The sequence below is a fragment of the Galeopterus variegatus genome, unplaced genomic scaffold, assembly GCF_000696425.1.
Source record: "Galeopterus variegatus unplaced genomic scaffold, G_variegatus-3.0.2 Scaffold271, whole genome shotgun sequence".
NCBI classification, from domain to species: Eukaryota; Metazoa; Chordata; class Mammalia; order Dermoptera; family Cynocephalidae; genus Galeopterus; species Galeopterus variegatus.
In genome coordinates this window covers 858,062-884,546 of record NW_007726382.1, presented here as the reverse complement: position 1 = coordinate 884,546, position 26,485 = coordinate 858,062, and the positions used below count along the sequence as shown (strand labels likewise).

At 34.9% G+C, this 26,485-nt stretch overlaps 1 protein-coding gene across 4 annotated transcripts in view; it reads left to right on the top strand.

Annotated features, from left to right (window-relative positions):
- CSPP1 (centrosome and spindle pole associated protein 1) overlaps nucleotides 1-26,485 on the top strand; it is a 110,661-nt gene that overhangs the window by 64,248 nt on the left and 19,928 nt on the right. For all 4 annotated transcript variants that reach the window (XM_008566843.1, XM_008566841.1, XM_008566840.1 and 1 more), the window contains 8 exons: nucleotides 1,219-1,371; nucleotides 4,372-4,484; nucleotides 7,776-7,925; nucleotides 8,329-8,475; nucleotides 12,118-12,222; nucleotides 14,091-14,157; nucleotides 14,812-14,929; nucleotides 24,436-24,575. In XM_008566843.1, the coding sequence (XP_008565065.1) occupies nucleotides 1,219-1,371; nucleotides 4,372-4,484; nucleotides 7,776-7,925; nucleotides 8,329-8,475; nucleotides 12,118-12,222; nucleotides 14,091-14,157; nucleotides 14,812-14,929; nucleotides 24,436-24,575 (993 nt within the window). The remainder of the gene's footprint in view (nucleotides 1-1,218; nucleotides 1,372-4,371; nucleotides 4,485-7,775; nucleotides 7,926-8,328; nucleotides 8,476-12,117; nucleotides 12,223-14,090; nucleotides 14,158-14,811; nucleotides 14,930-24,435; nucleotides 24,576-26,485) is intronic.

Genomic DNA, 26,485 nt, shown 5'->3' with positions numbered 1-26,485 from the left:
AGGATGTGAACTTTCCTGATTCTGAGCTCCCATTCTCTTTTGTAATATTCACATGTTTGCTCTGTTCTGTCTGGTATTCTAATTGTGATTCCTGTTCAAAATATATCCTTGAACATAACAGGCTTCCTGATGAATACTAAATATCCAGGTTTAGTTTACTTTCACTGCTATATTCTATACTGTCCTGGATTTTTTGTAAAGAAGAACTGCGTTTTATTTTGTTAAAGATTTTGAGTTCTACAATCATTTGGTCTGTTTTTGAGACTGACTGGTTGACCCATTTCTAGCTGCCGAGATTTTTGCCATGTATATTAGATATTTATCCCTGTGTGATAAATTACCCCAAAACTTGAATTTAAAAATAATAAACATTTATTATCTTGTAGTTCTGTGGGTCAGTAATTTGTGAACGGTTTAGCTTGGTGGTTTAGTTTCAGGGTCTGTCATGAGGTTGTAGTCCAAAACATTAGCAAGGATTACAGTCATCCGAAGGCTTGATAGGGACTGGAGGATCCATTTCCAATATGGCTCTCTTACCTGATTCAGGAGGCCTCAGTTCCTTGTCATTTGGGCATCTCCTTCATTTGGACTCCTTCAGTGTTCTTATGATATGACATTTGGCTTTTTTTGGAGTGAATGCTACATAGATCAAGCAAGGTGGAAACCATGTCTTTTATGAAGTAGACTTGGATTTCATATACTGTCATTTCTGCAGTATCCTCATAAGAAGTGAGTTACTGTGTCTGGACCACAATGAAGGGGAATGGAATTAAGTGTCACCTTTTGAGGGAGGATTGTCAAAGAATTTGTGGATATGTTTTATGACTCCACTGTACATGATTATGTGTTTTCATTAGGAGAGCTGATAATGTTGGGTAAATTTCGCTATGACTTGTTTTGAATTGTTGCTATGTCTGTTCTATGTTTAAAAAAAATTCAAGTTCTGAAGTAACATTGGTAATATGGTTTTTATGGATTGTCAAAGATTTATGTAACCTTAATTTTTCTATTAATTTTGAGTTTATTTTGCAGTGTTATTTTGAAAATCTTAACAAGTTTTCATAATTTTGTTTCCATTTTCAGGGCACCAACATATCATTGAATTATTCCCAGCTCTGTCCTATGTTTCTCTCTTGATTCCCTATTTTAAGAAAATGTGTTAAGCATACCAGTTATATAAACGTGTTTATTGAAATAAATGGCTTATTTTTCCCTCAGCTGATTTGAATAGGATGCACAGACAAAATATAGATGCCTACCATAACCCAGATGCAAGAACTCATGAAGATAAAAGGGCCGTTGTATCTCTAGACCAAAATTTAGCAACTTCAAATGCTGAGAACCTAGAAGATTCTGCAAATAAAAACTCAGGTTTTTAATCACATTCTATTTTTTTACATTTCTAAAGTTCAGTTAACATTTCTGTTCTTTGACAAAGTTCTTATTGTGATTTTGAGAATTTGGTTATTCTGATTGAGGAAGCATAACACATTATTTATGCTATTTACAATACCTTTTCATAGTTATTTTGAAACAAGTGAATAGGGAAAGGTTGCTTCTTAATACTGTGTATTTCTTCTCAGCTTTGTAATTTGCTATGTATGCTTTAACTGCTGCTAACATTTTTATTTTGCTAGTTGAGAGATATTTCTTAAAGTGAAATACTCTTTTTGCACATACACAATATATCCATAACTGTTTGAATTAGTGAAAAGGTATCAGGTGTGGTATGATAAATCGTGGGAGAAAAATCATTTTTTGCTTATTTTAGTAATCATTTACTCTCCTTTATACAACCATGGTGAATAAAGAAGTAAAATAATTAAAAGTTTAATATCTGGTCACATCTATCTTTCCTAACTAAATATCTTTGATTTGCTATTAACATCATTTAATTAAAGGTTCTATAAGTTAAAATTATTCAATATCTTTTTTTTATGATTTGCCAGGAAAAGCTGTCATCATCTGTCTTTATCAAGTATATATGAAGTGTGTTACATTCATATATTTAAAAATCAAAGGAAGTTTAAGAATACACCACCTTGTACTATATTTTGATTCCCATAAAAGTAACCATTTATTTACTAAAATTCTGCTTTTGTACTTTCACAGAAGTTTTGATTTAGATTAGAAAGGAACTTTACATTAAGAAGTTCTAAAATACTCCTGACTGATCATGCAGTCTTTATTATTTTTTTTTAAACCCTGTTGTCTAAACAGATAGGATAAATGAGGAGCTCTGATTAGAGTCACTAGCCCTGCATTTTTCAAGCCTTTGATGGTAGCACTAATCTGCAGTCTTTTTGAACACTTCAGGAGATGGATTGTTTGCTGTTCTGTGGGCAGCTTCTTCTGCTGTTTGATCTCTAATTATGAGAAAATACTTTCTTACTTTGATTTTTACCCAGTAAATCCGGTTTTGGTTTTTGGAACACTGAAATTGGAACCTTTGATTTTGATGAAATTATTAATTTGGCTTTCTTAATCTGTACTAATTCAATGTGTAGTAGTAGTATCAAAATACGTTTTATATTATTGCTGCTAAGAGAGAATTCTGGCTTCGTTCTGATTATCATTATTTTGTTCTTTTTTGTTTGCTGCTGCTTCTAGTAATCAGTATTGAGATCTCAGGGCTATAGTTCCCTTCTCCACCCTTTTCTTCCATACTCAGTATTGTGTGTAGTCCAATTGCAGCCTAGAACTTTCTGTATTATAGTAATAACACTCTTAGGTATCTAGCTCTACTCACAAAGCAAAAACAGTGGAAAATCAACAGTTTCTGTGACCCCTTCCCAAGAGCATAAGCCTGATGATTAAATATGCAGAGCAAAATTTGTCTCTTTTTGTACCACTGCCAGGTTTTTGTGCTGGTGGTGGTGTCAGAATGCTCTATTTCAAGAAATCATTTAAAAAATCATGAAATGTTTAACATTTCAAATACCCTTAGACTTTCGTTCCCTAAGAATTAACCTAAGATAAATTTTATGAATGCAAGAAACTAACCAAAGCCACCTAATTCGTGCCATATATTTGTGTATGAGTGTGTGAGTGTATATATATGTGTGTGTATTTTATGGGTTTATAGATGAACTACTGTTTATGAAGTCCAATAACAATTTGGCTTAAGTTATTTTTTGGCTTATTATGATGCCTAGATACATTTCTGTTTTCTTTGTATAGAACAAGTGTTTCCCTATCGTTTTATTTTTATAGTTTATTTATTTTTAAAAGTACTTGTTTACCTCTAATATTTATTCTCTAACTATCCCAAAGGTTTAGAATATGAGTGATTATCAAGGTTAAACTAACACTCAATTTTGTTTTGCTAAATGGCTTTTTCACCAATGCACAAGATTTAAAAGAACCTTCAAGGTATATATTTAGTTTGTTTTCAGTAGGAAAATGTTCTAGTGAAAAAATGTATTCATAATGTTTAAGTATTGATTTGGCTTTCTGCTGATCTGTTCAAATAAACATGAGTAAATTTAACTACAAAGGCAAAATAGACCTGAATGGCAGCTAAACTACAAAATAATCTGCCTACACAAAACTACATGAGTGAAAGAAAGCCATGCTTTAGAGTGATGGTGTAAAGAATGAGTCAGAAACTCAAAATAATATAAGAAGTTATGTGAGGCTTAATCATTGCATTCAAAAAGACTCCTAGGGTATAATTGTTTATCAAATTGCTTTTGTGAAATAATTTTTTTCCTTTCCAAAAATATATAATACTATTTATCAGTGATATATAATAAAATATTTTTTATTGTTCATGTTTATATCCCATTAATTTGATAGTTTTTAAAGTAAAACTGTTACAATGATTAAGACTATTCTAATTTGTTAAAAATGTTTTTATAGCTGACTTTTCTAATTTTTAAACTATGGAAGGGAAGAATTTTGGAGTTATTGATTTTTAAAAACAATTTTAGGAAAATCTGAATATGTATTTAATACATATGTATATGTAATAGATTTTAATATGCAGTGAAACAGTATTCTTAAAGAATATTCACATACTTAAGAATTTAAATATGTACTTTTTTTCTCACTATAAATTCTACTTTAAAGCCTTTGCTGCAGTGAGAGTTGTTTAGGCTATTAGCTTTTAAGTTTCCTGAGTGTCTTTCAGACATTATAGTATGATTTTTCAACTGTTAATTTTATTTCAGTCTTACCATTTTTCTTTCTCTTGCTACATTTTATCTTAGATTCTAAATCTCAGCATTCCTCTTCTGACTTTAACCTCTGGACTTCTGTATTTAGCACAGTTTTTCAAAATATGAATTTATTAGCAAACTCTTCATTCTTTAACCTTTATATTTTTCAAACATTGGCTAATGGTATGTTGTTGCAAAATGTCTCTTAAAGGTCATATTCAAACACAGAGCTCTCCTTTTGCTCGGGGAAATATATTTGGTGAGCCTCCAACTGAACTTCAAATTAAACAGCAAGAATTATACAAGAATTTTCTTCGTTTCCAGGTGAAATGCTTATTTGATCATAGTTTTAAAGTTTCATAAGAATTTTAATAAATTAAGCTTGCAAGATTTTAGCCATAAGATAAATTCTAAAGTGCCATGTAGTTTTCTAAAATATCTAACTTATATCATATATAGGTAGTCCTAAAATTATATTGTTATTTCAGTTATATCTGAAAAAAGGAAATAAGGAGACAAGTATAGTAGTTGACTTAATCTTTTCTAAATTGTATTAAATCACTAATTGTTAATCAAAGAATGCTGAGATTTCTAAAACTGAAATACTTACTGAAATATTCACCTGTTAGGCATAGAATGAGTGTTTCTAGATATTTATACATTAGTAGAAAATTAGTAGCTTTTTCCAAATGATTTGATATTCTTGACTCATTACTAGAGATTATAAATAAATAAAAATTAAATGTAAGATAATCACATTTTGCAGTTATTTGCCCTATTTATGTATTATAAGCAAGTAGCATTTACAATAGTAGAAATACCCAAACTATTCCCAGAGGAAGACACTTGAGTGTCCAGTGTTCATTAAGCAAACAGACTTATTGAACTCCCCACACTATGTCCACCCTGGAGCCAGAGTTGAATGAGATACTTGCCTGTGAGGGACTCACATTTTCTTATTTCCTTACCTCTCTCCCCTCCATACCCACACTTACATCCCAATGTCAGATTAATCCTGTGGCCTGGCTAATCTTCTTTTGATATTACTTTTCACATGGTATTCTTCTTTACTTAAAACCTGGTAGTAGCTTTTCTTTGTCTACAGAAAAAGTCTAGACTCCTTAGCCTGACATTTAAGGCAGTCCAGTCTAATCCTAACCTCTTAAACAGATTTATTCCAACATGTCATCTTCTGTCTAATCCTCATTATTGTGGACTCTTAAATAAGGCAGTGATATACTGGATGTAGTCTTTAAGGATGATTGCTCTTGCATTAATCTTTAGGATATATTCATGGAGGATTGAAAAGGCTGGACTCTAGAGGTATTTACTAGAGTGGTGTCAGTGGAAATGGATGGAAGGGCCTTTGTAAGGATTGACAGAAAGAATATAAATGTTGAATGTGAGAGAGTGGCATCAGAGGTCTGAAGGGTATTGGCCACTCAAGTCAGGTAGTAGCAGGTTGAGGGTACAGAGTCATCTTTTAAACTTGAAGGACTCTGTGTTATATGGTCTATAATGACAGTAAGTCAAAATTTAAGTAGCTCCTGTTATACTTAGCAAGTCTTACTATGGTCTAAGGTAGAATTTAGACTCCCTCCCACCCCCCAAAAAAACCTTACAATTGTATAGGCTTAATACTTTTACATATAGTATCTCAACAAACCTCAAAATTCTCTGAGGAAGGAATTATGATCTCTATTTTATGACATGCAGCTAAAACACAGACTAACAGCTTGCCATGGTGGCAGAGCTAAGAAATTGTGAAGCCAGTTTTGAACCCAAGTCTCCTGAATTCAAGTACCATGCTCATATTTATAGGTATCTCTAGAAAGCCTTTCCCTCTGAAAAAAAAAGCTACTAGTAATAGGGGAAGCTTTGACTATATTAATTTCAGTCTGCATTTTTCCCACCCTGTAAGCCCTCAGTAAATGGATTGCTTTCAAAGGTGGTTTTGAAAATTTTTTTATCAGCCTCTTAAAATCTCCCCCTGACCCAAACAAAATCTAACACAGAATTCTATGAAAATGTAAAATAGCTCAGTAGTATTTATTATGACTATAACAATATAATTTCAGTCAAGAGGTGTCTAAAACTTAATTGTTAAAACAAATGTTATACAGTGTTAAAATATGTGCACAAAGAGGGTGAGAGAAGCTTAGCTCGAGGTTGGCACAAATCAGTATACCGGTAGCTCAAGTTAATGCATCAGAAGTCTTCCTGCTGTTAAAATTAGGTAAATAACCCTTGTGAGTGCTTAATGTTTTTAATTAAAGCTTAAAAAACAATGAACAAATTTAATAAAATATTTGCAGGACCCCTGAAGCATTTTTGTATTATAAATTTAAAAATCATTACCTAGAAGATAGCTCTCCTCTTTCTGTTGTACTACTGTCTAGCATTTCTGTTGGCATTAAGCTTTGGATTCATTAGGTGGGTGGTCCATTAATGGTTCACAAACTGGCATTATTTGACTTTGATGGAGAAATGACCCCGTGAGTGTGATTTTTTTTTTTCTTCATGCAGTAGGAAGAAAGAAGAACTGAGGTTTCTTTGTTCATAAATGATGTTTTCTCTAGGTATTTTGTACTTGAAGTGATTGCATGCATGTTGCTTTGTACTAAACATTTGACTTGTGCATATTTAACAGTGTTGTGAAAAAGAATTATTGGAAAAAGCCCTATTATATAAAATCATGGGACATGTGAGAAGATTAAAGTTCTTATAGATCAAAAAACTGACAGCATTAGATAGACCAACCTTGAAGCTAGAGGAAATCGAGACAAGAAAATAACAATATATGAATAGTCATAATCCATACCTAAGGGTAACTGAAATCTATTGATAATCTTTAACCAGAGTCATGAATACCTGGTACTCATGTTGCCATTCTTCCCTGCCTTATTCATGGAGGATGTGGACTATCTCGTAGGGCCCTCTTCCCTTCAGATCTTAGACTCTGGCTTAGAATATTTCCCCCAGAGTACTCCTCAACAGTACAGGCTCCAGGAAGCATTAAAGATGAAACTTAATTATGCATCCTTGTGACCTAAATCCTCTTCTACCTAATAGTTTTAGTTCTTTCTCCATTAACCTGCCAGAAGATAGGAAAGAAGAAAGGGTGTTTTGGGGAAGTGATTCTTGCATAAAAAATGATTAAATACTAAAATATTAATTTCATTGTTGTTTCAGAATACTCATCAAGTCCAAGAACTTTGAAATATAATAGTATCAATCATTATAAAGTAATATAATCATGAATTATTTACTGAGTACTTTCTGTATTGGAGGAACTTTTATGTTCTTTATAACAATGTTTCACTTCAATTCTTTGAGCACTCCTTTAAGATGTAGAGATTAATAACTCCCTTTACCTGAAACAAAACTGAGATCAGGGGAGTTTCTTAAGGTCACACAGTTTGTAAGTATTTGGTTGAGCTGGAATTTATCTCATAGTTTTTTTAACAGTATATCCTGTAGACTTCCTAAATTATAGTAAACTGAAAAATTTAGGAACTTGCAAAAAGAGGGCACAAATGTTGAATTTATAGGAAATAATAAATAGTATTCGAACTTTTCAGTAATTTTACAAAATAACTAGGTTTAATTCTTTAGATTGAGGAAAAGAAACAAAGAGAAGAAGCAGAGCGAGAAAGACTAAGAATTGCAGAAGAAAAAGAAGAAAGACGGCTTGCAGAACAGAGGGCACGAATTCAGCAAGAGTATGAAGAAGAACAGGAAAAAAAAAGGGAGAAAGAGGAGGAGGTGCATTTTTTCCCTCTACTCTGTATTACTACTTAGTCTGAAAATGAAATCCTTATTTTGAGTTAAAAAATCCCTCCATATTGATTACTTATAAAGAAGAATGCTCTTGGAGTACATTTAGAAAATATCAGTGTTTATTTATTGGATATTATTTTATTAAGATGAGAGACTAATTTTAGAAAAGAGATAAATGATGATTTTTTTAACCAAAAATTAGTTATAGGCTGACTGAGGATATTATGAAAGATGCCTAATATTTTATTGTAAAGCAGATTCTTTATGTTAAAGAACATCCATATCTATGTCTTATATTTTATCTCTTTATAGCAGACAAACAAGGCAGCAAATTTTTAAGTATACTGTAGAATTTATATATGGAGTGTATGTTTTTCTTATTTTAAAGCAAAGGCTAAAAAATGAAGAGCTTATTCGGTTAGCTGAAGAAAGACGAAAAGAAGCAGAAAGAAAGAAGAAAGAAGAAGAAGAAAAACATAACCTGCAACTTCAGCACTACTATGAAAGAGAAAATATCATTGGGGAAGAAACAAAGGTAAGTTTCAGACAAAAATGTCAATCAAACCCTTAGATTAACCCGCTTTCACTGTGAGAGTTGTGGAGGAGGATGTACTTTTGTTCCCTCTGTTGCTTAGTCTGGGTGCAATGTACTGAGCTTCCTATATGAGATGCTGTCACTCTGCTTTGTTGGTATTTTCTGCCCAACGAATGTAATGGATTTACTTACCTTAGCCATTCTTAGTCTCATTCCCATAGTCTTCAGTGAGTCTAAGAGTCTAAGGACCAGCACCCTGCGAACTATTGTGGTTTATAACAAGACCAAATACAGAAATTGAGAGTGTTTGGAAACATTTATAGCAACTCATCAAAGTAACTTAATGTCTGTTCAATTTACTAATAAAAAGCTTGGGCTTGAATTTTACATGCCTGTAAAAATGTTTTTTTTCATTTAGGTGTAGTGATTCATTCTTACTCTCTTTTACACAATTGTTCACAATGGATTGGTAATTAAAAAAGAAACTGTCATGGTCTTGAAGTCCATGTCTCTGAGATAAAGGGTTGATATTCAGGGTTAGGTGCATGCATCAAAGTTATTATAGGTTTCCTCTCTAGAAAGCTAGTTGACCCTTATGAGGACCCAGTTCACACCCTTGCTCATATTTCAAAGGTACGTTTAATATTTTGTATACAGAAGTATCATTGAGGGCTTGTTAGAAATGCAAGTCCCTGGGTTCTCACTGGCAAGTTATCCGGTTTATTAAGTCCAAGATCTGATTTACTAAGTCTGAGGAGGTACAGGAATCTGTGTTTTACAGGTATCCTTAGGGGTTTGGATGGAGCTGGCCTGAAGGCCCCACTTTGAACACTTTGTATGTCTTCTACATAGCCCAATTTAGTGTAAGAAAATTGTTTTCAGAAATTTGTATTTAATGCAAACATTATTTCTTCTAAGCAGGATACACAAAAAGATTCCTTTTAACTGGTGGGTTCCTCTGGTGTATTTATGATGTGGCTTGGTATACTGTTTGATATGTAACCTACTACATATAACATGAACCATTTCTGATTGGCTAAAATATGCTATTTGATGTCTTATCCCAGGGTTTTATGGTGATAGAAATGATAAGTATTCACAATTAGAATTTGCTGAAAGATTGTTTAAAAGAGAACTTATAAGTTAGATCTATATTTTTTGTTTGTGTTATTTTTAGTGTTCTAGGAGTATGAGGCAATAGTCTTCATTCTTAGGGTAAAAGTTTGATATACAGTTGTTCAGCCTCTTAAAATATATTATTTGAATGTCATTTTTTTTTTAATTAATGAAATTTATTTTTTAGAGTGCAACCTTATAACACCAAGGTCACAGGTTTGAATCCCTGTACTGGCCAGATGCAAAAAAAAAAAAAATACATATATATACATGTATATATATATATAAATATATATATATGTATGTATATATATGTGTATATATATATATATTTTTTGTCTATATATATATATTTTTTTAGAGCAGTTTTAGGTTCACAGCAAAATTGAATGGAAAGTACAGAGAATTTTTTATTGCAAAATTCATCAATTTAAAATGAAAGAGTTTGTTAGATTACCACAAATGTGTTTCTGGCAATTTCTTATTATGCTTAAAGAATTACTGTTTCTTAGAAATATATAATTTTATAACTGTTATAGTTTAATTGTAAAATACCATAAAGTTTTAAATTAACTTGATCCCATTTAATGCATTTTGTTCTCAGTTGTGAAATCAACATGGCTAGTTGTCATTTTTAAAATTTATGTATGTATGCCTGATATATATTTTTTGTCTGCTGTTTTAGTTTTTGCCTTCATGTCACCATATTTTATTTTTTAGTTAGCCTGTATATTTAGTTTGTTGAATTTTTTTATCCTAATCGTATAATTAGAATCTTTTGAACAGGGATTTCTAAGTCCATTTAAGTTTATCATAACCAATATATTTGATTGTATTAACTGAATTTCTAATTTTTTTCATTTGTTTTTGCTTTCTTGATAGTTATTTGTTTTCTTGTTATATGAGCTATGTGTTTGTCTGATTCATTCTCTACCATGCTTTAGAAGGTTTATATTGTCTTCATAAGTCTGCTTGTGGTCACCTAGAGGTTTTAAAAAAAAGTTCCCTCACATACATTTCTGATTTTATTAAAGTTTCAACAGTGAAACTAATATATGATTTTGCTACCTTGCAAAATGAAGAGCTTAATGTCCACACATATATTCTGGTCTGCTTTTTTTTGTTTGTTTTGTTTTTTTAATTGCAATTTGTTGGGCGTTTTTATGCCTTCAGTATTTTGATTTTAATGTGAAGTTGGGGACTGTTAGCTTTAATACATTGTAAACTGAGATCCCATTTTATTTTCTATGGAGACACAGAATCCTACCATGCTCTGGAAAATCTCATCTGTGATGCCCTTCTAGATTTTAGAGGTATTATTTTCCAGAAAAGGGATTTTGTTTGTTAGTTTTTTTGGATTGTCCTATTGCCTTTTTATTTTTCAGTCCATTTTTTACTTCAGCTGTGTCTTCTCTGTTTCTTTTCTTTTTTTTTTTTTTCCTTTTTGTCTTTTTTACTGACCAGTAACGGGATTGCAACCCTTGGTGTCGCGCCCATACCGGGGACCGGCAATGGGATCGCAACCCTCGGTGCTGCGCCCGCAACCATGCCCAGCCAGTGAGCGGGAACCAGTCTCCACATGGGATCCGAACCCTCAGCGAGAGCGCTGCCGCGCTCCCAAGTGGCGCACTCTCCAGTGCGCCACCGGGCTGGCCCATCTTTTCTAACATTTGGTATTCTGCTGCTTTATTTAGGTTTGTTGATTTTTTATCCTAATCTGAGAGTCATATTTTTTTTTTTTACTAGAAAATCATTCTTTAAAAATGGAAACATAAGGCTAGCCCTGTGGCGCACTCGGGAGAGTGCAGAGCTTGGGAGCGCAGCGGCGCTCCCGCCGTGGGTTCAGATCCTATATAAGGATGGCCGGTGTGCTCACTGGCTGAGCGCGGTGCGGACAACACCAAGCCAAGGGTTGCGATCCCCTTACCGGTCACACACACACACAAAAAAAAGGAAACATAATTAATTGTACATATCTGTGGGGTACAGTGTTAAATACCAACACCTGTGTGCAGCACATGAACTCACATCAGGATAAATAGTATATTAAGTGTTATACAATGTAATCATTTTTTGTGGCCCTTTACCAATTTCTTGCTAACCCTACCTCCCTCTCCCCCCTTTCCTACCCTGGGTGGCCTCAGTTCTGTTCTCTCCTTTTGAGAGTCATATTTTTTTGATATGGATATTAAAATTTATGTTTATCATAACCAATATATTTGATCTTATGTAATTGAAATTCTAACTTTTTGTAAAAAGGATTTTATTAAGTAAAAGAAATAACAACCTGAACTTTTTAGATGATTTTGTTAATTATTAGGGGTGAATGTATGTGTGTGTATACACATAAATATACATATACATAAATATACACGCATATGTACGTGTGCGTATATAAAAGGGTACTTCAGAAAGTTAATGGAAAAATAGAACTAAAGATAATATGAATCTTTTCGTGAACTTTTTGAAGCACCTTCATGTGTGTGCATGGTTGTGTATATATATTCATTTTAAAAATTTTTTCAGCACTTGAGACAGCCTTCTCCTATAGTTCCTGCTCTTCAGAACAAAATTGCGAGCAGACTCCAAAGACCTCCTTCAGTTGACAGCATCATAAGTTCCTTTATTCGTGTATGTACTTTTTGTATTGATTTGTTAATCTTAGTTCAGTTATTTTGGATTGGAAGGATTGATGGGGTTTTCTTATTCATCATATTTGGATAGGTTAAATTTTTAGATCTGAAATATAGGTAATATCTACATTAATTTGCCTGCTGCTTAAGTTGTAACTGATAGTACTGATGCCCTAAGGTTTAATTCTTTTGACAAACCATGATTTAGCAAATGATTCTTGTCTAGGCCACTCAGAAAGTTTCTTTCTTTGAAAATATTTCTTCTAGCTAGCTGTAGTTATGTTAATGAAGTCCCTTATACTTTATCCTGAGCTACATTGAAAACCTCAGGGAAAATGTTCCAAAAGGGTTGATCCTTGAGTTGATGTTTGAAGAATGAATAGGAATTTGCCATAAAGAGAAGGAGGGTGAAGGACTTCCAGCATGTGTACAGTTGTGAAGGGCAGTGAGAGCCAGCATGGCACACATGATGAACCTTCTGTGGTTTGGTCTGGCCCGATGATGCTTGTGTGCTAAGGCAGCAGAGGAGGCAGAGGTCAGAACCTACGCATGGTGTGGTAGGGAGTGACTGCTAAGGACTTTGACTTCATTCCATAGACTAGTGGCTTTTAGACAGGCTAATTACCAGAACAGTCAAAGAAATGTAGGCTAATTACCAGAACAGGCAAAGAAATGTGTTGGATCTTCCCGAATCCCACCCTTTGAGATTCTGATTCAGTGCGTCTGTGGTCTATAATGCATTGGAATTCATTGTGATATTTTAAGTAGGAGAATGACATGGCTACTTTTGTCTTTTATAATATTCTCTCAGGCAGTGTTGTGGAGATATATTTTAGAGGTGGGGCAAGACTGTAAACATAGAGACAAATTAAGATGCTTTTGCAGAAGTCCAGATGTGAGACTCTGAGGACCTAAATAAAGGCAGTGACACCAAGAACTGAGAAGAAGGGATGACAGCTTTGTGATATATTTAAGAGGCATAAGTAGAAGTATTTGACTGAATGTGTGGTAGGAGGAGTCAGTGATAACTTTCAAGTTTCGGCTGGGGGTTATGTAGAGGAGGAGGCTGGAAATAAGAGTTGTGGCTGAGGATGGAGTTTTGGGCTGGACTTGTAGGTTTGGAAGCCATTAACATATTGGTGTTTGTCAAATTAATACTATTGTCTAGGATGAGTGTGTAGAGGAACAAGTACAGAGGGCTGAGGATGGAGCATCGTAGAGTTACCAACATTTGAGAAGCAGGGGAAGGAATAGAGACAAGGTGAAACAGAGTCGTGATGATATCAGTTGCTGCTGGCCAAGTAAGATAACTTCCAATGCCTGCCAAGTGTGTCACTCGGGGATCACTTCATGACTTTGGTGAGGGCAGTGTGCTGGAGTGATCGAGTGTAGAAGCAGAGGCAGTCCCTGTGTGTCAAGTGAATGGGAATAAGGAAGTAGAGCCCAGAAACACTGCATTTACTGCTCTTTAAAGAAGCTTAGTTATGAGGGAAGGAGAGTATGGACAGGAGGTAGTGAGTGATGAAGGGTGAGGTAAGACTTTTTTCTAAAGAAAGGAGAGGTTTTTATGCATAGTCTGAGAGGAAGGTGCTTGGAGAGAGGAAGAGGTTGGAGAAAAGATAATTGTTGGAGGAGGTGGAATTTATTTATATACAGAGTACAGGTGAAGGATTATCTTTGGAAGAGACAGGGACCCTTCCATTGCAAAGAGAAGAAAGAATAGGTATAGATGTGGGTAAGATTTCCAGATAGGATAGTGTGGAGTTTGGTTTCCTTTATATATAGGTACTTCAAAAAAATTACTCTTTTCAAGCTTCTGAGTAGGGAAGACATACTGAGCATATTTTTGCCATTATTGTTAAACAGGAAAGTTCCATGTCAAGGGCACAATCTCCTCCAGTACCTGCCAGGAAAAATCAGCTCCGTGCAGAAGGTAGAGTTAACTATTAAACCTATAATCTAGAGTATTTCTTTTTTTTAACTTTTTATTTTGAAATAATTATACACTCAAAGAAAGTTGCACAAACAGTATAGAGAGGTGCTGTGTACCCTTCCCCCAGCATCCCCCAGTGTCCCCAGTGTCCCCCAGTGGTAACATCTTATGTAGTACAATTATCACAGCCAGAAAGTTGACATTGGTATGCTCTATAGAACTTCATCACATTTCACCAGTTTCATATGTGTGAGTGTGCGGGTGTGGGTGTGTGGTTCTATGCATTTTTACATGTATAATTTATGTAACCACTGTGGCAATCAAGATACAGAGCTGTTCCGTCACTACTAAGGAACCCCTTGTGCTGCCCCTTTATAGTTGCACTCTCCCCTCCCAAGAATGTCTCTTAACTTTTGAAATTCCTGTTATCAAAAAATATGTTTGTGGGTCTTAATGTTCGTAAATATCATCTGTATATATGTATATGTGTGTGTGTGTGTGTGTGTGTGTATATATATATATATGAAACATTAAAAATACCGTTCATAAAATGTTTCTGAGCATTTTAACTTTGTGATGTCAGGTTATGTTTTAATGTTTAATCTTCTGTTCTTATACCTATCTTATTTTTTACTTATCAATTGGAATTTGCAGAGGAGAAAAAAAATGTGATTATGGAATTATCAGAAATGAGAAAACAGCTTCGTAGTGAGGAGAGGCGTCTACAAGGGCGGTTGCTACATGTGGACAGTGATGATGAAATTCATATAAGGCAAGTTTATAATTGCATTTTTTGTTTTTTTCTTGAGTTCTTTTATCTTGTGTCATCTATCCAGGAATATTATAGTTTGGGAACAGGATTAATTCATCTTAGTTACAATCTCCTAACTTTCCCTTTTCTGGTCTTCAACGAAATCAGGGATAGAAATTTAGTCCTCGAGGGGGATAAGGATATAGGAATGGAAAATTTCAGGATTGGAATAATCACAGACAATTACATTTTAGAACTGTTTTTTACATTTTCCTTCAGTAACGTAATGCTTTCTGAAATACTTACTTTCTAGCAAAATCTCTTACAGGCTACCAGATATTTCTGACCACTTTCTGCTATAAGGCCTTATACATTTTCTAAAGCAGTATTCTTCAAACTTCAGATTGCAGTCTTTGAGTATGTTGTAAAATCGATATAGTTGGTAACTACCACCCTTTCTTTTATTAACAGTCAACTTTCTGTTTGGGGGTAATTTTAGATTATAGAAAAGTTGCAAGCATTTTACATAGAATTTCTGTACACCCTTCATCCAGTTTTCCCTATTGTTTAACATCTTACATTACCTGGGTACATTTGTTACAACTAAGAAGCTGACATTGGAACATTACTATGAATTAAATTCCAGGCTGTTTAGATTTGTTCCAGGGTCCAGTATAAGGTTCCACATTGCATTTAGTTGTCATGTCTCTCAGTCTCCTCTGGTTTGAGACAGTTTCTCAGTCCTTCCTTATTTTTCATGATGGTGAAAGTTTGGAAGAGTATTGACCAGATATCCTGTAGGGTACTCCCTCTTCTTTTCTCCCCCAGTCTACTAGATTTGTGTGATGTTTTCTGATGGTTCAACTGGGGTTAAGAGTTTTGGGAAAGAATAGCACAGAGTGCTCTTCACACATTGCATCATATCAGGGGTCCATGATATACACACGTGACATCCCTGGTGATGTTAATCTTCATCACTTGGTTAAAGTAGTGTTTGGTAGCTTTCTCCACTACAAAGTTCCTATTCTCTGATCACAAATTACTAAATCTAACACACTCTCAAGAGTGAGGAGAAGATGGGATTAAGCTCCATCTCCTGGAGGTGAGGGGGTTACCTATATAAATTATTTGGAATTTTTCTGTAAGAAAGATTTGTCTCTTCTCCCATTTATTTATTCAATTATTTATTTATGTTACTGTTATCTAATGTATATTTAATTTGGACTTTGGGTTATAATCCAATACCACATTGTTTATTTTGTTTTACAAATTATTTCAGCTTTGGCAATTGGGAGCTCTTTTGGTTGGCTCCTGGGTCCCTTTGACACATCCCCATCTTTTTGTCGTTTAGACACTTTCTTACTTTCTGGTACTATAATCTGCCTCAGAATCATCTTGTATTTCCCCTTCCTCACCCTAGAATCGACCATTTCTCCAAGGCTTTGGGTACTGGGTGTGCTTATTGCTGGGCGTAATTGCTTGTAGGCCTCTTAGTGAACAGAGCTGGATGATATATGCATGTATACTAAACTGTAAATATAAGCATATCTATAATTGTTCCTGTGTCTACCTATTTGTATATATATTAAGTTCATACTGATGTTCTCTGACTAATCCAGTATCTAGTGAGATTTTAACATAGCGTGTTAACCTGCCTCATTATGTTCTGCTTAGATTTTTGTTTGCATTCTCTAAGCATGTTCTGACTAGGTAAACAAGGTGAGGAAATTTCAAGATATAGATTGACTATAGAATGAAATGTTAATTCAAGCTGTTAATTTTCAGTGAATGATTCTCCCGTAGTTAGGTCAACCACTTCTACCTAGTTGAAAAGTAGTATATTTCTTCTGTTTTTATTTTTATGATTTTATAAATACCTTAACTGTTGCAGCTTTCTTTCTTCCTAACATGAATATTTAATTCAGTGTAATAGTTTATTGACATTTTATTCATTTTCATTATTTTTATTCATAAATTGGATACTGTGTTCTCTTTTGGCAATCCAGGTGAACTGAGAGAAACCAATCAGTCTCTCAGTTTTCTCACTTGGAAATTATACTAATAATTTCTGTCCCATGAGATTCTAGTGAAGAATAAATAAATGTGTGCATTTGAAAGGACTTTGTAAACTCTAAGTTCTAACTTAAGATAGATAGATAACATATGTTAGTATTACCATCATTTAGCAAGAATTGGTTAAATTCACTTTGGATTAATTTTTAATATGTATTGTGTTTAGAGACATGTCAAGGTTGGTTCTTTATTCTAATTTTACAAACGTTTTCACAAAAAGAATCTCCATTAATTAATTCAGTACACCACTGAGTTCCTATTTTATATTAGGCACAAAACAAACGTGATGCAGCTCTCATGCAAAGATCTAATCCTAATTCCTAACTTATTAGCCTGTTTAACTGGTAGCATTAATGGACACTGGAAAGGTTTTCTAGAAGTCTTTTTGTTTTGCATTTTAATGAATCTCCATAGTTCCTGTCACCCTACGTGAGTATTAGAAGTCTGTGTCAGCCTTGTTAGGGTCATTTTATGGCCCTAGTGAATCCTCCTCTCAGAAAGGAAACTCCATGACAGCAGGGACATTGTCTGTGGGGATTCCCACTATTCCTGTTTAGGTAGGTGCTTACATAAGATTTAATAATAAAGAAATGAAGGAAGGAGTCTGACCAAACCTCATATGAGTATGGCTTAGATCTACATTTTCACAAATAGAGGGGACCTACCTAGTGCTAAGTGAAGCAGCAGTGGATATTTGGTTTGATTTTATTTCAGGACCAGAAATACCATCCCTCATCCCCGACCTCTCTTATTGTAACTACCCCAAAGCCATAGCAGAAAACTCCCTTACTAAGCTACCTGTCTATTATGTTAATTTCCTAGGTACCACAGGAATAGAGTATCAACTAACTGATTTGGTATAAGTTCTCTGAAAGAGCATTGTAAAAATGAGCATGGAATACTCTGAGTAATACTCATTATAGAGCAGCATATTAATACTATAATAGTCATTATTGAGCAGCATATTAATATAATATTAATTACCATGTGTAGTTTCTATTTTAGGCTGAGGGGAAGGTAACATTTATTGATTACCAAATACTATGCTGGGTACTTTACAATACATAATTTCTCTTAATTTTCTTGCTCATATCAAGACTGCAAGGCATAGATATTATCTGCATGTTAAAGATGATGAAATCAAAGTCAAACTACTAGTAAGTAGCAGAGTTGGTCTTTGAATCTCAGTTTCTCTGACCTCACAGATTGTGATCTTTCTACTACATGAACATTTTAAGGTAAAGCTGAATTATTCTATTCTTCCAATAAAATACCATGCATCTGAGCATTTTGAAAGAGTACAATGACCTTATAAATACCCTATTTTTTTGAGATAAGAGATTGAGGTAACAGAGCTATTAGAATAATTTCTATCAAAGAGTATCCTGGCGCCTCCCCTCTGTCTCTCTCTGCTCTGCCATTCTCACCATGTGACACCCTGCATTGCTGTAGAGTCACCTCACTGGATGTGTTCCCTGGACTGTGGACTTCCCAGCTCCCAAAACTGAAAGTTGGAGCAGCTGCTGTTGTTCAGACATAACTGAGAAGGGATTCCTTTGAGATGTCCTCATGGCTCCAAGGCATGTTGCAGCCACCTGAGCAGAAAGATGTGGACCTTGAGAATGAGCAGTGACTTTGATGGTTTGACTATGGACTTCACTTAGGAAGAGTGTTCCCTGCTGGGTATATTCCAGAGATGTGATGCTAGAGAACATCAGTCCTCTGGTATCTGTGGTTTCTTTTAGAAACATCTTCTGAGGAGAATCCCCTCCCTGCCCCACCCCTGCCCTAAGAGAGATGGCAGCATCCGCCGAGCTCCCAGGACCCAAGGCAGCAGTGGAGCTATGGAGTTCCTGGTCCCCTCTGCACCCATAATACCCCCAGGCCACCAGCCAGACACCAGAGTGGAACAAATAGACTGTGATAGCCTTACCCACAATGACTAAACACCAAGAGAGAGAGAGACAAGAAATATGAAAAACCAAGAAAGTGGAGAGATGGCAGCATCCGCCGAGCTCCCAGGACCCAAGGCAGCAGTGGAGCTATGGAGTTCCCGGTCCCCTCTGCACCCATAATACCCCCAGGCCACCAGCCAGACACCAGAGTGGAACAAATAGACTGTGAAAGCCTTACCCACAATGACTAAACACCAAGAGAGAGAGAGACAAGAAATATGAAAAACCAAATATGACACCTGCAATGGAATACAATAACTCTCAAGTTCTAGACCCTATAGAACAGGAAGTCCTTGAAATGACTGACAAGGAATTTTGATCAATAATCCTAAGGAACTAAATGAGATACAAGAAGACTCAGTTAGACAGCACAATGAAATGAAAAAAGTATACAGGACCTGAAAGAGGAAATGTATAAAGAAATCAGTGCCCTGAAAAAGAATGTAGAAGAGCTTGTGGAGCTGAAGGATTCATTCAGCGAAATAAAAAACACAATAGAGAGCTTAACCAGCAGGCTAGAACAAGCAGAAGAGAGAACATCTGACCATGAAGATGGCTTGTTCGAAATAACACAGGCAGACCAAAAAAAGAAAAAAGAATTTAAAAAGTTGAAGAAAATCTAAGAAAAATAACAGATAACCTCAAATGCTCCAATATCTGAATCATAGGTATTCCAGAGGGGGAGGAAAACAGGAAATGACATTGAAAACATATTCAATGAAATAATAGCAGAAAACTTCCCAGGTATAGGGAGAGATACAGATCTTCAGATTCAGGAAGCTGGCAGATCTCCCAGCATATTCAACCCAAAAAGGTCCTCTCCAAGACATGTTATAGTCAAACTGGCAAAACTCAAAGACAAAGAGAGAATCTTAAAAGCTGCAAGAGAGAAGCATCAAGTCACCTATAAGGGAACCCCTATCAGACTAACATCAGACTTTTCATCAGAAACCCTATAAGCCAGAAGAGAATGGGATGATATATTCAAAATATTAAAGGCAGAAATTGACAGCCAATACTTTACACATTAAGGCTATCCTTCCAAAACAAAGGACAAATAGTATGTTTCCCAGACAAGCAAAAACTGGGGGAATTCACTAACTCACAACCAGCCTTACTAGAAATTCTCAAGGGAGTACTGGGTCTGGTACCTGAAAAACAACCATGACTACCATGGATACTCAAGATAGAACAAAACCCACCAGTAAAATAAAATGTTAACAATAAAGAGGAGGGAAAAAAAAGTTTATACACTATTCTAAGAAACCAACAAACACAGAAGACAATCAGTAAATCAGAAAGAAAGGAATAAAAGATATTTAAAACATCCAAACAAAAATCAATATAATGCCAGGAGTAAATCAGTATCTTTCAATAATAACTCTTAATGTAAAAGGTTTGAATTCTCCACTCAAAAGACACAGACTGACTGATTGGATTAAAAAGATGGACCCAACAATATGCTGCCTTCAAGAGACCTACCTTACCCGTAAAGACACAGATAGATTAAGAGTGAAAGGATGGAAAAAGATATACCATGCAAGCAGAAATGAGAGCGCCGCCGCGCTTCCCAAGCGGCGCACTATCCAGTGCGCCACCGGGCCGGCCCTGGAGTAGCTATTCTTATATCAGATAAAGTAGACTTTAAACCAAAAACCATAAAAAAGATAAAGAAGGCCACTACATAATAAAAGAATCTATCCAACAAGAAGACATAAGAATAATAAATATTTATGCACCCAACATTGGAGCAGCCAGACTTATAAAGCAAATACTATTAGACCTAAAGAAAGAGATAGACACTAATACCATAATAGTTAGGGATCTGAATAACCCACTCTCCACATTGGATAGATCATCTAGGCTAAAAATCAACAGAAACGCAAGACCTAAATAACACTTTAGACCATACAGAACATCTCATCCAACAATGTCATTCATTCTTCTCATCAGCACATGGAACATTCTCCAGGACAGACCACATGTTAGGTCACAAATCAAGTCTCAACAAATTCAAAAAAACTGGAATTATTTTGTGTATTTTTTCTGATTGCAACAGATTAAAACTAGAAATCAATAACAAATGAAATTCTGGAAACTATACAAAAACATGGAAATTAAACAACATTCTACTTAATGACATATGGGTCCAAGAAGAAATTAAACAGGAAATAAAAAACATTATTGAAAATAATGACATATCATACCAAAACCTGTGGGATACTGCAAAAACAGTATGAAGGGAGAAGTTTGTCACATTAAATGCTTACCTCAGAAGAATGGAAAGATGGCAAGTAAACAACCTAACACTTCATCTTAGAGAATTAGAAAAACAAGAACAATCCAAACCCAAAGTTAGTAGACAAAAAGAAATAACTAAGATCAGAGCAGAACTAAATGAAATAGAAACCCAAAAAATGATACAACAGATCAATGAAACAAAAAGTTGGTTTTTTAAAAAGATAAATAAAATTGACAAACCATTAGCAAGATTAAAAACAGAGAGAAGACACAAATAACAAAAATTAGAAATGAAAATGGTAATATTACAACCAATACTTCAGAAATATAAGGAATCATTAGAAATTACTATGAACAACTATACACCAACAAATTTGAAAGTCTGGAGTAAATGGATAAGTTTTTGGACACACACAAACTACCAAGACTGAGCCAAGAAGACAGAAAATCTGAACAGACTGATAACAAAGAGATTGAAACTGTTATCAGCAGTCTCCCAACAAAGCAAAGCCCAGGACCAAATGGCTTCACAGCAGAATTCTGCCAAACCTTTAAAGAAGAATTAATACCAATTCTCTACACACTATTCCAAAAAATTGAAACAGAGGCCACTCTCACAAACTCATTCTACAAGGCAAACATCACCCTGATACCAAAAACAGACAAAGATACAACAAAAGAAAACTACAGGCCAATATCCTGGATGAATATAGATGCAAAAATCCTCAGTAAAATACTGGCTAATAGAATACAGCAATACATACATAAAATTATACACCATGATCAAGTGGGATTCATCCCAGGGATGCAAGGTTGGTTCAACATATGAAAATCAATAAATGTGATACACCACACCAATAAAATCAAAGATGAAAACCATATGATCATCTCAATAGATGCAGAAAAAGCATTTGACAGAATTCAACATTGGTTTATGATAAAGACTCTCTATAAATTGGATATAGAAGGAAAGTATCTCAGCACAATTAAAGCCATATATGACAAACCCACTGCCAATATCATTCTGAATGGAGAAAAATTGAAAGCCTTTCCCTTAAGAACAGGAACAAGACAAGGATACCCACTCTTGCCACTCCTGTTGAATAGGAGTGGTGAGAATAATAGCCAGAGCAATCAGAGAAGAGAAGGAAATAAAGAGCAGCCAGATTGGAAAAGATGAAGTCAAACTGTCCCTGTTTGCAGATGACATGATCTTATATATAGAACAGCTTAAAGACTCTACAAAAAAAAAACTCTTAGAGTTAATAAATAATTTTAGTAAAGTTGCAGGATATAAAATAAACATGCAAAAATTAGTAGCATTTCTGTATTCTAACAATGAACTGGCAGAAAAATTAAGAAAGCTAGCCCCTTTAAAATAGCCACCAAAAAAATAAAATACCTAGGAATAAATTTAACCAAGAATATGAAAAATCTCTATGATGAGAACTACAAACTGCTGTTGAGAGAAATTAGAGAGGACACAAGAAGATGGAAAGATATCCCACACTCTTGGATTTGGAAGAATTAACATTGTGAAAATGTCCATACTACCCAAAGTGATCTACAGATTCAATGCAGTCTGCATCAAAATTCCAACGACATTTTTCTCAGAATTGGAAAAAACATTCCTAACATTCCTATGGAAGAACAAAAGACCATGAATAGCCAAAACAATCCTGAGCAAAAAAAAAAAAAAAAAAAAGCTGGAGGCATCACAGCACCTGGCTTTACACTATACTACAAAGCTATAGTAACCAAAGCAGCAGGGTACTGGCATAAAAACAGACACATGGACCAATGGAACAGAATAGAGAATCCAGATATCAACCCATGCACCTACAGTCATCTGATCTTTGACAAAGGCTCCAAGACCACACACTGGAGAAGAGACTACCTCTTCAGTAAATGGTGCTGGGAAAAGTGGACACTCATATGTAGGAGAATGAAACTAGACCCGTACCTCTCACCATATACCAAAATCAACTCAAAGTGGATTAAAGAATTAAATATAAGTCGTGAAACAATAAAACTCCTTAAAGAAAACATAGGGGAAACACTCCAGGAAGTAGGATTGGGTACAGACTTTATGAATATGACCCCAAAAGCAGAGGCAACCAAAGGAAAAAATAAACAAATGGGATTATATCAAACTAAAAAGCTTCACAGCAAAAGAAACAATTAACAGAGCAAAATGACATCTAACAGAGTGGGAGAAAATATTTGCAAAATGTACATCAGACAAAGGATTAATAACCAGAATATACAAGGAACTCAAACAGCTTAACAGTAAAAAAAAAACAAGTAACCCAATAAAAAAATGGGCAAAGGAGCTGAATAGGCGTTTCTCAAAGGAAGATATAGGAATGGCCAACAGACACATGAAAAAATGTTTGGCATCATTCAGTATTCGGAAATGCAAATCAAAACCACTTTGAGATACCATCTCACTGCATTTAGGATGGTTAATATCCAAAAGACTGAGAATGACAAATGCTGGTGAGGTTGTGGAGAAAAAGGAACCCTCCTACACTGTTAGTGGGATTGCAAAATGATGCAGCCTTTATGGAAAATAGTATGGAGGTTCCTCAAACAACTACAGACAGATCTACCATATGACCCAGCTATTCCACTGCTGGGTATATCCAGAGGAATGGACATCACCATGTCAAACAGATACCTGCACTCCCATGTTTATTGCAGCACTATTTACAATAGCCAAGAGTTGGTACCAGCCTAAGTGCCCATCATTGGATGAGTGGATAAGGAAAATGTGGTAAATCTACACAATGGAATACTACTCTGCTATAAAAAAAAAAAAATACTACCGTTTGCAGCAACATGGATGGATTTAGAGAAAAATTATATTAAGTGGAATTAGCCAGGCACAGAAAGAGAAATAACTCATGTTCTCACTTATTTGTGGGAGCTAATAAAAATAAATAAGTAAATAAATGAACGGGGGTTGAGGGAGAAGAAGACACAACAATCACAACAATTCCTTGATTTTATTAAGACATGAACAGATATGGTGATGTGGGGGAGAGTGGAGAGGAAGGGAGGAAAAGGAGGAATTGATAAAGGGACACAAAAATCAACTATGTTGTATGTTGATAAATTAAAATTAAAAATAAAAAAAATTTCTATAATATACTGTGGTGAAGAGGCCAAATTTTTTTTTTTTTTACAGTGAATTAAATGTGAACTCAGATTTTCTTCCATAAAGCACATTTATCATGATTTATCATTTATCTGTAGGAAAAGAGAAAAGAATCCCATGGATATATTTGACATGGCTAGACATCGATTGCAAGCTCCTGTCAGAAGACAGTCACCTAAGGGTTTAGACACTACCACTTTTCAGAATATCCATGATTTTAATGAGCTGAAAGATAGAGGTGAGTAGGTGTCTGCTATTTTAAAGATACAGCAAGAGTGTTCTACTCATATTCAAGTATCTTTAAAGACATTTGTACCCTTTTTCTAAAGTGAAATTTCATTTATGATACATATTTTAAGTTATGATGAATAAAACTTCAGTATATTGTAGTTCTTCAACTTACCAATCGCTGTGGTTTTGCTAAAATTTTCTTTTGGAGAGCAGATAGCTGTTAAAGCCTTAGCGTGGATGAAATCACATAGACTAGCATGAAGAATGGAACTTTGCTTTTGATGGAGGATGGACAGAGGAAGATGAGCTTATGAAAAAGACTGAGGAGGGAGCTTATGAAAAAGCCAAAGCAGTTGGAGGGAAAGCAGGAGAATGTGGGATCCTGAAAGCTAAGGGAAGAGAGTGATTATATCAATGAGATCGTGTAAGATGAATATCAGAAAGTGTCATTTGGATCAGAGGTCATTGGTGACCTCAACTAGATCTTTAAAAGTGGAATGATTGGATCAGAAGCCAATTAACTTTGGAATGAGGATTAATTAGGAGGCAAGATTTTGGAGGCAATAGGCATAAGACCACCGACGGAAGAAGCTTGGGTGGGAAGTGGAGAAGGGTCTGGAGCTGGAAGAACTTGTTAGGATGCTAATATGAAGAGCAGGAGGAAGAGGTTTAGGATATAGGACAGGGAAGGAATAATTGTTGAAGAGGAAGGTCCCTGAGTAGGTAGGAGGAAATCTAGGGGATTTGAGGGAAGAGAGTTGAGAGAAGATGTGAGGTAGCCATCTAGAAGGAATGGGAGAGAAAGCTTAGACGCCAAGGTACATTAGGCTTGGGAGACAGAAAATGTGTAGAGGAACCAAAATACATATTATATGTGGTTTTTCTTTAGGAGCATTCAACAGAGCAAGTGTTGGAGCAGAGGAGGCAAATTGTTGTATATCTGGTCATATGACCTCTGCCAGTAAACTACAATTTAAACTTTTCTTCTTTTTCTTATTTTTAAAAGTAGTATCTATTTATTATAGCAAATTTTTAAAATTTGAAAAGAGGGAAAAATTACTTTAGTCAAAGTATTTATATATAAACACAATTAACATTTGGATATTTTGTAGTCTTGTTGAGCATAATTTAAACAAAAAAAGACAATTATTTAATTTTTTTTCTTTTTCACTTAGATTTACATGTATCATCAGTTACATATACCATAGTTATTTTTAATGCTATCATTTATTGATTACTTATTATCTGCCAGGCATTGTATTAAGCCAGTGGGTCTTAGAGTTTGGTCTATGGACCTACGAGGTCAAGGTTTTTTATTATAAACTGAGGCATTATTTTTCTTTTTCATTCTCATTCTGTCGTGTGTATACAGGGTTTCCAGAGTACCCACGGCATGTGATGACTTCATCTCTCTGAAGCTAATAGAATGTGTGCTTGCGTGTTCTTATGTTTTAAAAATTTCTTCGTTTTAATTTTTTACAATGGAAAGTGTGTGTGTGTGTGTGTGTGTGTGTGAGAGAGAGAGAGAGAGAGAGAGAGAGAGAGAGAGAGAGAAAGAGAGAGAGAGAGAGAGATACATAAATAACAGCTCTTTGGGGCTCTCAATTTTTAAGAGTGTGAAGAGGTCTTGAGACCAGAAAAGTTTAAACTGTAGAAATGAGCCATTCATTTTTCTGTTTTATCACATCTGGTTCTCATTCAGCTTGTGACTTGGTGGTTGGTATTATTTTTTCTAGAATAGAAACAGTCTGGAAGTGGTGAAGTCAGGGTCCAGTTCAAGTTTGTGTGTCCAGAGCCTCTGCTAATTGCTTTTAACCATTTTCTAATTCTTAGATATTCAAGATGTTTCCCATTTTCACTATTTTATCCTTTTGATAATTTCTGATCATAGAGCTTTTTACATATTTAGGATCATGT